At 38.4% G+C, this 14,527-nt stretch overlaps 2 protein-coding genes across 3 annotated transcripts; one reads left to right on the top strand and one right to left on the bottom strand.

The window, feature by feature from the left end:
• Window positions 1–4: 4 nt before the first annotated feature.
• Window positions 5–7,989, bottom strand: mtrf1l (mitochondrial translational release factor 1-like). Of its 2 annotated transcripts, none has more exons than XM_072390652.1 (8): window positions 6,911–7,988; window positions 6,737–6,816; window positions 6,486–6,590; window positions 6,114–6,192; window positions 4,712–4,875; window positions 4,241–4,358; window positions 2,101–2,237; window positions 5–1,285 (listed from the first exon to the last, which is right to left on the bottom strand). In XM_072390652.1, the coding sequence occupies exons 1-8, from the start codon at window positions 7,314–7,316 to the stop codon at window positions 1,073–1,075; spliced, it is 1,302 nt and encodes a 433-aa protein (XP_072246753.1). In that variant the 5' UTR covers window positions 7,317–7,988; the 3' UTR covers window positions 5–1,072. The 2 variants fall into 2 exon arrangements, with proteins under 2 accessions (XP_072246753.1, XP_072246754.1); XM_072390653.1 differs by lacking the exon at window positions 5–1,285 and adding an exon at window positions 1,308–1,471 and having other exon boundaries at window positions 6,911–7,989.
• Window positions 7,990–10,676: 2,687 nt separating this feature from the next.
• On the top strand, window positions 10,677–14,252 carry fbxo5 (F-box protein 5). Its single transcript, XM_072390337.1, has 6 exons — window positions 10,677–10,820; window positions 11,496–12,115; window positions 12,342–12,512; window positions 12,839–12,929; window positions 13,062–13,268; window positions 13,550–14,252. The coding sequence occupies exons 2-6, from the start codon at window positions 11,520–11,522 to the stop codon at window positions 13,808–13,810; spliced, it is 1,326 nt and encodes a 441-aa protein (XP_072246438.1). The 5' UTR covers window positions 10,677–10,820; window positions 11,496–11,519; the 3' UTR covers window positions 13,811–14,252.
• The last annotated feature ends 275 nt before the right edge of the window (window positions 14,253–14,527 follow it).

Genomic DNA, 14,527 nt, shown 5'->3' with positions numbered 1-14,527 from the left:
TCACCAGTGTCACGCGTCACATTTAATTGGCATTGGTTTAAAATGACAACTCTGAAGCAAGGACTTCTCATTTTGTTAAATAGCTGTCACCATCTCGTGTCTGTCCTTGCGTCCTTTACTCGCATCTGTACTGGAAGGGACTTAAGACACTAGAACAGGTGTGAAAGGGAGGAACAGTGTGAGAAAACTGGGAAATTGGATAAGGGGTAAGACACTAAGACTGAGAGATTAAAATACAATCAAAAAGCCATACAGATAAAATTTGTGTGTGTGTCTGTCTACCATCAATGTTTTGCATCACTTTATCACAACATCATCATTTTCATTTTACATATACTTGTAAATTTGGATGCCCATTTTGCAGCTCTTTGTGGTCATTCTGCATCCTCTTTTGAGTCTCCACGTGGCGGTTTTGTTACTGACGTTGATTGTATTTATTTTTCTTTTTATCCACTCAGTATCTTTTTGCTGTCTTTTTGTGTCACATAGGGTTTTTGTGTATAATATTTGATTGATTTTTAATCTCTTAGTAGTTATCGTTTATCTCTCTGATCTCATTTTTTATAGCTCTATGGTTGCCTAATCTCTCATTTCCATAAAGTGATGAAAAGTTGTACACTAAGATGTAAACCTTCAAATTTGGTCTTGGGCTTTCTCTATACTCTGTCCATTATTCTATGACCGTTAGACCGAGTACAAGTAATTCATTTGATAGTTATCTTATATTTAAACACATTCCTCTCTCTTTTTAAGAAAATGTCATTTTCCATGCTGTCAGATGTCACAAAAAGAAAGCAAGTATTGATGAAACAGTTGCAGTCAGGCCTTTTATAATAGTCCTTACATAACATCTTCTCTTTGTGTAAAAGAGAGTTTCAAATACCTGAATTCAAGTGTTCAAGCCAATAGTACTACAGCCGTGTTCCATGCTATTGCAGTTCAGCAGAAGTACTTGTCCCTCCTTTTTGATGTATTGTGGTCAGGGTGTCTCAGAATGAAAGCATAGTAGGAATGAACAGTATTACAATGTTGAAACATATCATGAAAAGTTTCTTCTCTGTCAAGGCTGAACTCATGAGCCCTCCTGGCTGCTCTCTTCCAGCAGCTCCATAAGCGTCTCTTGATTGGAGAACTCCTGCAGAGATGAGTTCATCTCATCCAGCAGATCCTCTCCAAGCAGGAAGCTCTTGATGTCGTGCACAGTCAAGCCGATGCGGTGGTCCGTTATACGGTCCTGGGCAAAGTTGTAGGTCCGGATTTTCTCTGATCTTCCTTTTGTGCCAATCTGGAAGAGGAGGAAACGGCTTTCAGTTACATACACAGTTACAGCTCGACTTGGCCATTTAACTAGACCGTCGTCCTTGTCCCAGTATACCTGCACAGCAGGGGAATTGAGTTATTGACTGAAGTATGTCAGATGCTGCGATGCTGTGAGTATACGTTCAAGACGTTCTGCCGCTCCAGACTTTCTCTGTGGGAGATCATTGTACATATAAGTACAAATTCACAGCAATTCACTGCAGAATCTGGATTTTATTAGAGCAAAGCAGCATTCTGGAAATGCTCCAAGTGACTGAGACTAAGCACTTAGTTTTAACAGGCTGATTTTCAGTCAAAATGTCTGACAAACTAAACTATATGTGAATTAGAGCAGCTTTACTGGAAATTTGGCTGTACTTTGCAGCTAGCTCCATCTGAGTATGGCCAAGTGTGTTTGATTCCCAACCGAATTATCTGGGTGTGTTAGTCCGATTTTTTTAGAAGCTCGATTTTGTGTGAGTTCAGCTAAAATTTTTACATTTGCATTTATGTTTATATTTTTTAAAATCTTTTTAAAGTCTTGGATGGATTAACAAAATATTTTTTCTTTCCAGGGCTGTGAATGTGCTCAGTGTTAATTCAGAAGTTTTTCCCTTTTTAAATGTTGCATTGTTTGTCCCGTCCACCTCTTTTAGCACACATAAAAATAATCAGAAAACATTCAGAACCAGCTAAATCCAACATCCTATGTCTTCTATAATAAATGTTGCCACAACTGAATTTTACATTCAATTCCAATGCTTTCGTCTGTCATTTCAGTTTAATTGAACGTGATCTCACCTGGATTTTGCGCTGGTTGTAGCGCTTACTGGTCTCCTCCTCCAATTTCATGCTGTACAGCTTCGCTCTCAGAGCCTTCATGGCTTTCTCCCTGTTCTTCAGCTGGGATCGCTCCTGCTGGCACTCTGCAACCATGCCTAACAAAGAGACACAAGTATTGAAGGACTACTTTTTATAGGCCTTCAATCTAACTTGTATAATAGTAGACAACAACTTGATGCATTTTTTTTGTTTTACTGATAGCGACGCAAATATATGCAACTCCTGAGGAATGGGTAGAGGAGAAGGGTTTTTTGTACTAAAAAAATTAATCTATCCATTTCCTAAGATTACATCTACAAACATACCGTTATTTAAAGCCTAACATTTAAAAAATGTCATGGGTAGAAGCAAGATGAGGGTATGATAAATCATAAATCCCAGTTTAGAGTCTGGATACTAAACTTGTCTGTAGTTCAGATCTGATCCACACTGAAAACATTTGGTTTATTATTAGCTAAAAACTGTGACAAATTAAGCTACAAACCTTCACATCTGTACTATTTTCAATAAAACATACTTTTTAAGACTAATGACCTGTCCAGGGTGTACCCCCCGCCTCCGCCGAATAGGCTCCAGCCCCCCCACGACCCGACCGATGGATTAAACGGTTATAGAAAATGGATGGATGGACATACTTTTTAATATCCTTAAAATGACTTTTCAAGCATTTTCATGGGGAATTTTCAAGACTTTCCAGCACCTCACTGTGGTGATAAATTGTATTTACTCAAAAATCTAGATCGTACAGACATACTCAAAATGCTAATTTCACTTTTTCATCACGTGAAATCAGATATTATTGTGATATAAATAACCAAAATGACATTTTGAGGGAGCATCCTACATAAGGCTGACAAATGAAAGGGAAACAAGAATGTCTCATGTTTCAAAATGTGACCTATCTTCAAGTATATTTGGCATCCTATAAAACCTGTATGACTCTCACCTGTATGACTCTGACAAATCACTTCAGTTTCAATTAATTCTTTATTGATAATGCAAGAGATACGAGAACATTAATCTTTGAGAAAGGCAGTCAATCAGCTCCTTGAACCTTTTTTAAATAAAAAGGCTTCACATCACAACAACTTTTGTTGTGATAAATGGACAAAAAAAGGCAAACAAAATCCATCTTTGCCTACTACTCATCTGGAGCCTTGGAACAAACAGTAGGGGTAACACACATGGTAATAAATAAATGCTCTTTAAAAATTAAACTACCACTAATTTGAGTTGGTGCAAGCAAGCACCCTTTATCTATGAACAACATAAAAAATGCATAAATGGCATGGCAGGGAGGGGATGTCTGTTGTCACCCCGCTGTAGAGGTTGTGTTTGAACTGCAGCAAATTATTACAAAGCAACACACTTACAATTTCAAGCAGTTTTTAAGCACTATATCCAGAATTCAAGAACTTTTCAAAGCTTGACAAATTACACTACAATTCAAGGATTTCCAGCTCTAGTAAGAACACTGTAAATTATTTACAAGTCACTGCACTCTGCTTTTATTCATATTTTGCACAGGCCTCTCTGAGACTTTTTGTCTCACTTTAATTCAATAAAACTTGTGATAATTTCTTCTCATCTTGCTGTGAACTCGCATTTATATTCTAAGAGATGGCACAGAGGTGGTTTGTACTTTGGCTTTTTTGGAGTTTTTATGTTTACCCTGTGCCTGCATGAGTAAACATGCTGCCGGTAAGGTCTCAAATGACTTCAGCCACCAGCAGTTCTGGGGTATAAATCAGATCTAGCTACTAGAGTTCATTCCAGTTCTATTTTATTTAAGTAATCTGAGCAGAAACTATCTCAGAACACTTTACATACAAAAACTAACAATTCCTTAGCAATTCTGCCTCAACAGTTGGAGGGAAAAACTCCCTTTGTAGAAAAAGACACCATAGACAGAACCAGACTCAAAGAAGACAGTTATCAATCAATAGAAGGAGAGTGAAAGGATAAGAAGGGAGAGAAGTACAGCAAACACGGGTTAAAGCAGAAATTAAAGCAGCACTGTAAGTTAGCTCACATTCCACTGCAAAAAATCTATGGTATGTTCAGTCTGCAGTGGCATGTTCTTCTTTTTGGTTTCTACCTGTTGGAAGATGGACGATTCTGACGGCACTGTCTGTTGTGTTGACGTGTTGACCTCCAGCTCCACTTGCTCTCTTCGTTTCTATCCTCAGGTCCTTTGAGTTTATAGTGAAAGAGATCTAAAAAGAACACAAATGACCAGTTGAGTAGACGAAGAAATGCTAAACTAGACTGTGAATTAAATACGTGTTTCTAACCAATGCAAAACAAATATCTGAGGCAGATGGTAAAATTAGAACAAATGAGCTGAACTTTTACAGATCACATCAAAACAAAGTCTATCCTCTCACATTTCTGCAGTTTGTCACTATAATTTTAATCTTTTCCATCCAACAACCCATTTCAGTACAAAATCATCATTATAAGGAAACAAGATGCTCTCTTTCCTGTATGGACCTGGGTTGCATGGACAGCAATTCTGAGCGCATAATGTTTTATGTCTGAACCATTCGTCTACTTTGTACAGCCGTACCTCAGTGGGTTGAGGCAGTACAGCCACAGTCATGGTACTGGTGTGCATCCGGCCCTGTTTCTCAGTCTTGGGAACCCTCTGAACTCGATGAACTCCAGCCTCAAACTTCATCTTCTTGTAGCTTTGAGGGCCGCTGATACTGGCTGAGGCGTGACGTAGCCCACCTGGACACAGGTTAGCAGTGAGCACAAATACTTAGTAATCAGAGTTTTATTGTACAAGTGATTTCAGCTTCAGCTGGTAAAAACTCTTCACCGGCTTAGTGGAAACTGGGGCAATGAGTCCGAGAATCGAAATCAAAAACAAGTTGTTCAGTGAGTAGACTTTAGTTTTTACTTCTAATCTAATGGTGTTAAAAAGATTACTGTGATTAAAGAAAAAAAACTGTCCTTTTCTATATTTTCTTCCACAAACTGAGAGCATATTTCAGTCACATGTCTGGATGTCATTGACAGGGCAAAAGCTTCCACTCGTCTAATTTTTTATTGTAATATTGTCTGTGAGTGAATAAGAAACAAAGACGGCTTTGTATCACATCCCTTATATTTAAGTTGGTAGCTAAAACATAGTAACTCTTCAGACCTCTTACACGGAAAAATCAAACAATATCAATATCTACTGTTTCCAGCAGAGATACAAAACAATGGAAAATCCAAACTCAAGTATTTCAGATTACTGACAAGTAATTACTAAATACATGACTATACTGTAATTAGTCTAATTGTCTTTTCCATCATTTGTCTGGCATCAAAATGTTCATTTGCCTAAAGTAAAACAGCTTTTATTTTGTGTTTATATTATGTTATGAAGACATAAACCACATTAATGCCCTCATACTGAGTATGAGTATACTCAGTAAGCCTTCCCACCCACTTCTCAGTCAGCTTTGAGAATACTTCTAAATTTCCAATGAACTGCATCATATTGAGTGGTGAGATGCAAGTTGATTTCTTTTCCTTGGATGCCAAACGCATGACCCACCTTTGTCTGTCTTTGGCTAGTTACAACTTGGATGGGTTGGTCAGGTTTGGGCCTCAAGCACAAAGATCAATTAAATTCAGGGTAAGTCAGTCACAGGCAGAGGATGATGGATCGTGTCTTATAATGGTTGCCAGTGGCTTACCTGTCCAACTGTTTTTCCTAAAATAATTATACAACAAAATATGGCCTGGAACATTCCACAAATTTAAATTGATGGGAAAATACAAGCAGAACTCTCCAAGCTATAGTTTTGATTGCTCGACGCCACAGGACTCCAGCAACCAGCTATTCCAGAAATTAAGAGTATACTAACTCCACAAGGCACCACTAAACAGAAATAATAACTGGACTGGAAGCGGGTAGAAAACTGATTTGAGTGATTTGAGTGAACTAACCCGAAATCTGATCTAAATCTACTGACCAAGATCACTCGACATGTGTTCCAGGATGTCAAAGGACCAGCCGTGGTGCTGAGCGAAGCTCTGGTACATGTCGAACACCTTCACAGGGAAGAAGACCAAACAGCATATAAATACACAAAAAATATGGTCGGGTTTGTTTATATAAGCTTTCTATTTTTTGCTTCTTCTTCAGCCCTGTGTATTCTTTATCCTGGTATCAGGTGTTGCTGTAAGCAGGTGCATTCCACAGAGTCAAAATATTTCTTTTTACTTTGCTACAGGAGTCTAAAAGTCAAATGCATCTCATTCATTATTAAATGTATCTATTTAGTACAACAGCTACTTCAAACAATATCTAATAAGTACTAGCAGAGATAAGTACGTGACCAGACCTCAGCACTGAACAACATGGCCTCCTGACCCCCAACACCAGCTGTGACTTCCAGGACGAGGTCACTCAGGTCAGCCTCCTCCTCTGGGATTAACAGATCCAGGATCTGATTGGTGAAGCAAAATAATGTACAGCAAGATATAATAGAACATTTCAACATAGTCAGTTTGTCCATAAGGTGACAGTAGATACTATGAAGCCATCTCTCTTACTTTATGCTGAAGTTTCTTGTCAGAAAGCAAAATGTTCTACCTTTTTTCTCAGGTCTTGGATACCCTGCAAAAAGCCTTCTCTTTCCAGCTCTGCCAGTTCTCGTAGGGCTGGGTCTTCATCTTTTTATTAAAGTCAAGAACATACAGTTAGTTAGAGGTAAAATGAGAATTCAATATGTCTGCACACCTTCAATCGACCTACTTCTCGTCTCACCTTTCAGGAGCATCTCAGTCTCTGCCATCTCTTTTTGTTTCTTGTTCAGCTCTCTCATGTTCTGGATTAGAGGAGCTAGCACGGATACTTTGGTCCTCTTGGCCCTCATTTCGTCTTCACTGCACTGATCTTCTGCCTCACTGCCACTGACCACACGTAAACACTCACTGTACTCCATCTCAATCCTCCTCAGGTGCTCCTGTAGAGACCTCCTGGCAAAAAGCTCATCCACTGACAGTAGCTTCATCATCATTGGTGCACTTGTGTGAAGGGTCCTTTGGCTTCTACCACAGCGGTGACTTACAAGTTCACAGACGCTTGGGTTGATGACATGTTGAGGTTTGTGAAAGCAAGGAATCCACTCACTTCCTCTTGGAAAAAGGCTTACAACTCTTCTGTAAGCCATTGCTTTAGCAAATTAGTTTTGAGGATTCTCTATGTAGCAGTCGAGCAATGATATGACTTGGCTACAGAGCATTCTGCTCATCAAGTCAATTTTCAAGAAGAAATTTAACTGTCAAATTTAAATTTATCGTCTTTTTTCGTTTTAATGAATACATTGGATGTATATATGATCTTCTAAGAGTGAATTTGTACAAAATGAAGGCATTCTTAAATTCGGGGTGTAAAATACAACAACTATATCATTATTTTGGTGAAATGTAAACCTTAAATTAATTTCGGAACATCAACAGCTACATTCAGTGATGCATCAAAACACAATCACAAATTTACAGAGTGAAAATATTAAACTTTTTTGTTACAAATCGACGGATGACATTCTGTGTTGTAATAGAGATCGACTTCCAACTTGTTAATTATAATGAGAGCATCTGACAGTAAACAAAGCTCACTGCAGCGCGAGTCTGCGTCTCCAGAAACGGTCAAAGGGCTCGGTTAGATTTCTCCTGTTTTCAAAAACATCGTTGTAGTTATAACGATAAAGGTTTCAATCACACTTTGTATAAAAATTATCTGGTAACTGACTGTTAATGTTTGTTATAAAAGTACTGCTCCTTTACCACCTTGCAAGAGGGCGCAGACATATTGACCGTGACACGCATGCGCAGTGATGACACACATTCTTCTTCTTGGATTAGGAAAACTACACACCGCTCTCTAGTGTCTGTACTGTAAAGCTCCTTTTGAATGTTTTAGAAAAATTTTAGATTATGCGCAAATTTTGCTTAGATATTCAATCAACTAGTCATTTCAGCAAACGTATTTTTTGCTTTCTGAACCTTCACACTTTTTTTTTCTCTTAACCAATATCCTTGAGTTTGTTTTCCAATGTATTTTGCCACCCTTTAACTTGTTTAAGATGTTGTCCTCACAACCTGCTCTGTTAACTCTGTATAATATTCGGTTGATTTCTACCTGGACTTAACTCTGTATACATCCTGCTCTTCACACCAAATTACCCATGAGATTACGAGCATCTCTGCTGTTAGTAGTGGAATCTAATATCCCTTTTCAATAAATATTCCAGTCATTGAGACACGTTTTTGGACATAAGACCATTACCACTCATGATTATTCCACTTTTCAACAAATTCAAATACACAAAAACTAGAATATAGAGTGGAGAGATGAGAAAAAAGATCAATACATGAACTAAAGTGAGGTGTATTTTGAAAATGTGCTCACTGAAAATGTAAACAGATTGTTCAAATGCAAACACTGAGGGACACTATGGAGGACTATTCTTTTTATTTGTATTACTTGCCACTTATTTACAGCATCTGATAGTTTTTGGTACCTTTGGTGCAGTTTAAGAATGTCAAAAAGTAAGGTAGTTTACACTGAATGAGACAGGAAACTGAATGCCATCTATTTGGACTGCCGTTGAATTGACTCTGTAGACTTGTAAATCTACATTTGAAATGAAAATTCAGTGGAGCCTGGGGTCATTGTTAAATTAGCATAAATGGCCCTCAGTATGCAAAGATGCTCTACAAAAAGAATTTAACTTCAGTTAGCTTTTTCTCAGTATTTCTCCAATCTGTGAATTGTTTAATTGTGCATCAACACCAATATACTTATTACACTTTGATAAAGATTGGCTCTGACTGGCAAAAAGAGCAAATAGTAGGATGAAGCGGCAGACATACTGCATATCCTAACTCCATCCCCCCAGGTTCCTGCTTGGTTTCAGTGAAAAAGCAATTTAACACATTCCAGACAGGGGTGTGAACAAAAGTGTTATGGGAATGGCTGCTCTTCTATCTCTTTTCAAACAGCAGATCCCCAGATAGAAGTGAGCCCTATTCTCTTGTTTGTGTTTGCCATGGAATAATTAGCAACAGTATTTCCGTCCAATAATAAACTGCTGACAGTATATCTTGTGTAAATTATGTCAAAACTTGGAGAATTTTTCTTGAGCTTTAAAGGTTGTTGTACTTCACAAATGTGTATTTCTTTCATTTTATTATGAAATATTCCCACTTGTAACTGGGTGTAGTTTTAAATTAAATTAGCCCATAGATTCAGTGTATCATCTTATCTGGGCAACAACCACTGAAACCTTGCATAATTATTCAAGTAAAAAAAAAAACAGACATTTGTTTAGCTATTTAGTTAAATATTTGGGCATTTTTGTTGATACGATTTCAATTTACTGCAGAAACCTACATTATAATCCCAGAATTTATAGAAATTAAGAATACAAAATCACATGCGACTGTTGAGAGAATCCTGTTATCTTAAAATTATGGAATATCCAGATCTGGTTATGTGTCTTTAATCTGGAGAAATAAAATTCACTATCTGAGGAAAACATCTTGTGTTTTACAAAAGGTTAACTTTTTGTTGAATTTGGAATACTTTCCCAAACTTAAAGTTTGATTTTTAAATTTCAGTTTAAAAGTTACTACAGAATTTCAGCAAGCTCTGCTAGCTTGAAAAATCATCCATAAACAGATTTTTTTCTCCAAATACTTGCTATCTTTGGAATATAGGAATGTTTATACATGAACAAATCTCTTTATCATCAAAATTTTACAATGATATTTTTCTGGGGAAGACAACGTCTGATTCTATACATTTACAAATGTGATGACAGAACATGCAACAAGTTAGGATGCTTTGCCAAGTGGTATGTGCATCTCCCTAAAGGTCCAATGTTAAATGTTCAGGAGATATGTGGAGGACAAAGACATTATTTATCTTTTTTGTTTTTGTTTGTTGATGTACAGCCGATACAACTGATACTATTGTTAGGGATAGGCTACTTCACATAGATAAGGTAAGAAGAGATGGATAAGAATACAAAACAAAATTACAATATTTTCAGTTAGAAATGCAGCAATGTGGCATTAGGATGGAAAAAAACAAAACAAACACAAAGAAGTCAAAACGAACTCTTCCCTTAATTAACGTCTTATCGATCTGGAACTTTTATCCCACACTTATCTGTATGTACTTTAAAATTCTGTGTGCACGTTATGCGTAAAGGATGTTGATGTCAATATGCAGGAGAAGAATCGTGCCCAGGGAAGAAATAGTTTTATTATGAAGTTACAGCTTGTCAATATATAATGTTCTTTTCGCAAAAGGTTGTAAAAAAAGACTCCAACCTTGTGGAATGTGTACAAATGTAGAGGCCATTCTTTTATCTACGTGTTTCACGTCGGTTGACAAACGAAGGGGACCACGTTGATTGCGGACTTGCGTCACTACACTTAAATTGAAATCTTATTGGTGGATGTTTTAAAGGGACAAAAAAAAGTATTCGCCGTGATTGGTTTGCGCTTTTTGCGCACGGATTTCAAATGAGAGGCATCATCTGGCGGTGGCGGATTTTCAGTTGAGGAGAATTTAATTTAGCGTCAGCCGAAAAATAGCTTCGCGGCTGAAAGGAGGGAAGTTTTTAGGCTGAATTTTCTTCGACTAATGATATCACAGACATAAGGTAAGGGCCTTAAAGCATTTTTTTTTGTTCACTGTCTAGCATTTACCCGTCTGTCAGCAACATTAGCAAGACAAGGTTGTAGCTGAATTTTTCCAACTGGTTTGAGGGATTAGATTTAAAATAACGGTACGAACAAACGGAAAATATGAGAATCTCAGGTTATTTTTCCCGAAAATTCTGAGCTCTGCAGTTGTTTGCAGAATAGTTTTCAAATGGAAGTTAGCTTCTTACTAGGTTCTTACCACACTTTGTACGCACTTATAATCATCTCTATAAAGTCGATTAAAACATATTATTATTTACGCCCCTTCACGTGCTTAATGACTACACTTTAAGTATTTTTTTTATTTTCTTAAATCGTGAAACTAACTTTGTAAGGGATGCTAGCGAATATCCTCGCGTCATCGCTATCTTTCCGCCAAATCCGACTCGCGCCAAATCGCCTATTTGATTTAAAAAATATTCACTTAAGCTATCATGTACAAGTTAAACGTGTATGATAACAGGTTGATATCACTGCAAACGCATGTTATTTCTTTATTTCGTGGCAGGTAAATTATTTATCAACTTTGTTAGGTGCCGCTAATTTTGCTTTCGAGACGGAAGCCATGCTGCTTGGAATGCGTAAGTCACATCCAGTTAAAACCTAACTCCGGTCCTTTGCCTATCTTGCAGACATCCACACACTGCAAAGTGCTTATGTTTAATTGTTCGAGACTTATCATGAAGTGCCCTCATTACGAGGCAACGAGGGACAACACGATGGAGAGAAGTTCCGCTGCAGCAGAGTCCAAGTTGCTTCAACTCAAAACTTCCCCAGTGAAAGAGCCCATCCCCATCAAACCTCTGTGTCCCTCTGTAGGATCCACCACAGTGTTGTTCTCAACCAAGGACAACGCCAGTGCAGTTCACAACAAGGAAAACAGCACTAGCAGGGATCACGAAAGGACCCTGGATGAGGCCTTTGAGGACAGTGGCTATTTATCTTTGCACAACAGTCAGATTGATTGTCCCCATGTGGATGAAGTGGATGACCATGTTGTGGGTAAACCCACAGCAGTGTTGTCTTCTCCTGCCACGCATCAAGAAAAAACTGATTTATCTCCTTCTAAACATCAGTGGTGGGCTAAAAGCAGTCATCTGGCAGTTTTTACTCCAGTGGATCGTCCTCGGAGGAGGACGGCAACTCTATCATCCACCCCCTCCAACCAACACAGTGACCCCAAACTTCCTATTCTTAAGTTCGAGCTCGCTGTTTGTGAGGAGCTTGCTAAGTACTACAAGAAGAATAAGAGGTATGATAAGGTTCTTGTGTAATAGATAAGCAATGTTATTTATTTAATTATTAGAGGAACTATACACTGAAAAGAAAATGTTCTTTGTGTGGAAATATGGTGAAATAGCTTAACAATTCAAACCTTTTAGTAAATGAGAACATTCTGTTCTACATTCAATAAAGGTTCAGGACTGATTATATATCCATTAAGTCCTCTGTCTAATGTCTACAATTCTCTTCTTTAGGTATGACTGGAGTATTGTCTCAAAGGTAGCAGAGGACCACCTTTTGGATCGCGTAATTGGCCGTCAGATGGGCCTAGAGTACATCGACGTGTTTACATCTCTGCTGTCCAGGAATATGAGAAGCATCTTAACAAAGACCCTGGCCCTGCTGGGAGACATGGACCTCATTAGGTACACTCCTTTACTATCAACAGAGAGGGTTGACCAACAAGTATAACAAAGAGTGCAAGTTGATTCTGATCAGCAACAGCTGATAAGAAAATGAGCAGGAATTTCAAGCTACGTAAAGGGTGTAAACTGTTGTCACCCAAAGTGTATTGCGTCTTTCATGCAGTCCATGTAGGTACTTTGCAAGATGGCGTGTGATCTGAAAAAATGTTTGAAAATTGAAGCTTGAAGGGAAATTTATGATGGACAGCTGTCAGGAACTCTATTTTAACTTGACTATTTCTTTTCCTCTCTAGTCTATACTCATGTTTTTATTTTTCACCTCGCAGTTGTAAGAAAGTGAGCAAGACATGGAGGAAAATCATCTGTGAGGATACAGCGGCTCTGAGCAGGTGTCGGCGAGCTGAGCAGACACTCGAGGTGAGCAAACCGGCAAACACTCGATATGAAACAATCTGCAATCATGGAAAAGTCCACATTATTAAAGCTTAAGCGTGTACTTTGTTTGTTGCAGAACATACAGTTCTGATATGTTACCTTTTACCCATTTAGGAGTCGAGGATCTCTCTCAGTCGGTTGCAGAAAGGTCTGACAAGAGATGTGGTTGCCTCCAGGGTGGTATTGTCCTGCATGCAGACTCTGGCCTCTTCTAGTACTTCATCTTCCTCTTCCACTCAAAGCTGTGGGATCAACAAACGACCTGCTTCCTGTCAGAAAGGCAGCACGCCAAACCACTCGCGCTTCAATGAATACGTGCAGGTTAGTGTCATTAATAGCTGAGCACATTAAAAATCAGAGGGCTCTCGTAACTTCCTGAGGCCCGGCAGATATCTATGATTGTCTTATTTTGTTTGTCCAGCACTCCAAAAATGTAGCCAGCAAATTTTCCATTTATACTTGTTACTCATTGACTCTTATATTGACTGATAGCTTCTGCCCTTGTTTAAATGATGTGTGTTGGTCGGTTTATTTGCAAGTAAATCAGATTTACTCTCAAAATCATCTTTTAACAAACATTCCTGGTTTGTTCTGCTGTCCAGGCCGCCAGCAATCTGAAGGAGCATGAGTCTCTGCGCGCCTGCCGGCGTTGCGGCTCACCAGCGACTCATTTCACTGAGGTTCAGAGGGCCAGATGCACTCGCTCTAGCTGTCTCTTCGACTTCTGCACCCGCTGTCAAGAGCCTTTCCACAGCTCAACCCCCTGTAGAACAGTTCAGCCCAGATCCCAATTCTCCAACTCCAAGCCGACCCAGACCATTCCACGGAGCACTCGTAGCAAACGGAGCGTCAGGCGCTTATGACGGAGGTTTATTCGGCTCTTTTAACTGAGGGGGGTGGTGTCTCTGCTGCGGTAGCGTTTCCAGAAGCTCAGCCTGAAACCTTGGACAGCTTTTAGCGGAGCTCATTCTCAAATGGCGTTATTTGTGTTTTTGTAAAAAGGAGAAAACGAACTTTGTTACATTCCCGAGCTTGGAATGAAATGAGGGAAGCACTTCAGATGCTGCTGGGACAACCAACCAGAAAGTGTTATCTGACTAAAACCTTTGTTGCCTGTGAGCAACAGAAACATCTCATTCCAAAAAAAGAAAAAAGAAATGGAGACTTATACGCTTTTTAATTGTACATTTTTATCATGTTTTTTTATTTTAAAAATGAAATTTATGTATATGGAAATCCACTTTTAAATAGTTTTATTTAGAATTCTTTTTTAGAAATAAATGTTTATCTCAGGCCTTGTTCATATTTACTGCCTTTGTACATCTGTTTGTGTAAATAGACTTTTCATAAAATTTATCTTGTTTTTGTGGGGTTTTTTTCAACACACCTCAGATTTTACTCCAGTCACTTTAAATGGTTTATAAAAGAAATGGAGGCTCCATCTTGAAAATTAACAATGTACAATATCCCTTTTATGAGAAGCTGGTATACAGGTTAATGGGTCAAAATATCTAGGTTCCTGACAACAGGTTAAAATGAACATGCTTTTTTTGGAAAAAAAAATTGTCTTATTTACTTCC

The sequence above is a fragment of the Leuresthes tenuis genome, unplaced genomic scaffold (genome assembly GCF_036924035.1).
Source record: "Leuresthes tenuis unplaced genomic scaffold, fLeuTen1.0.hap1 SCAF_8, whole genome shotgun sequence".
Taxonomy (NCBI): Eukaryota; Metazoa; Chordata; class Actinopteri; order Atheriniformes; family Atherinopsidae; genus Leuresthes; species Leuresthes tenuis.
The sequence above is the reverse complement of the archived record's forward strand: the minus strand, read 5'-3'. Positions and strand labels throughout refer to the sequence as shown.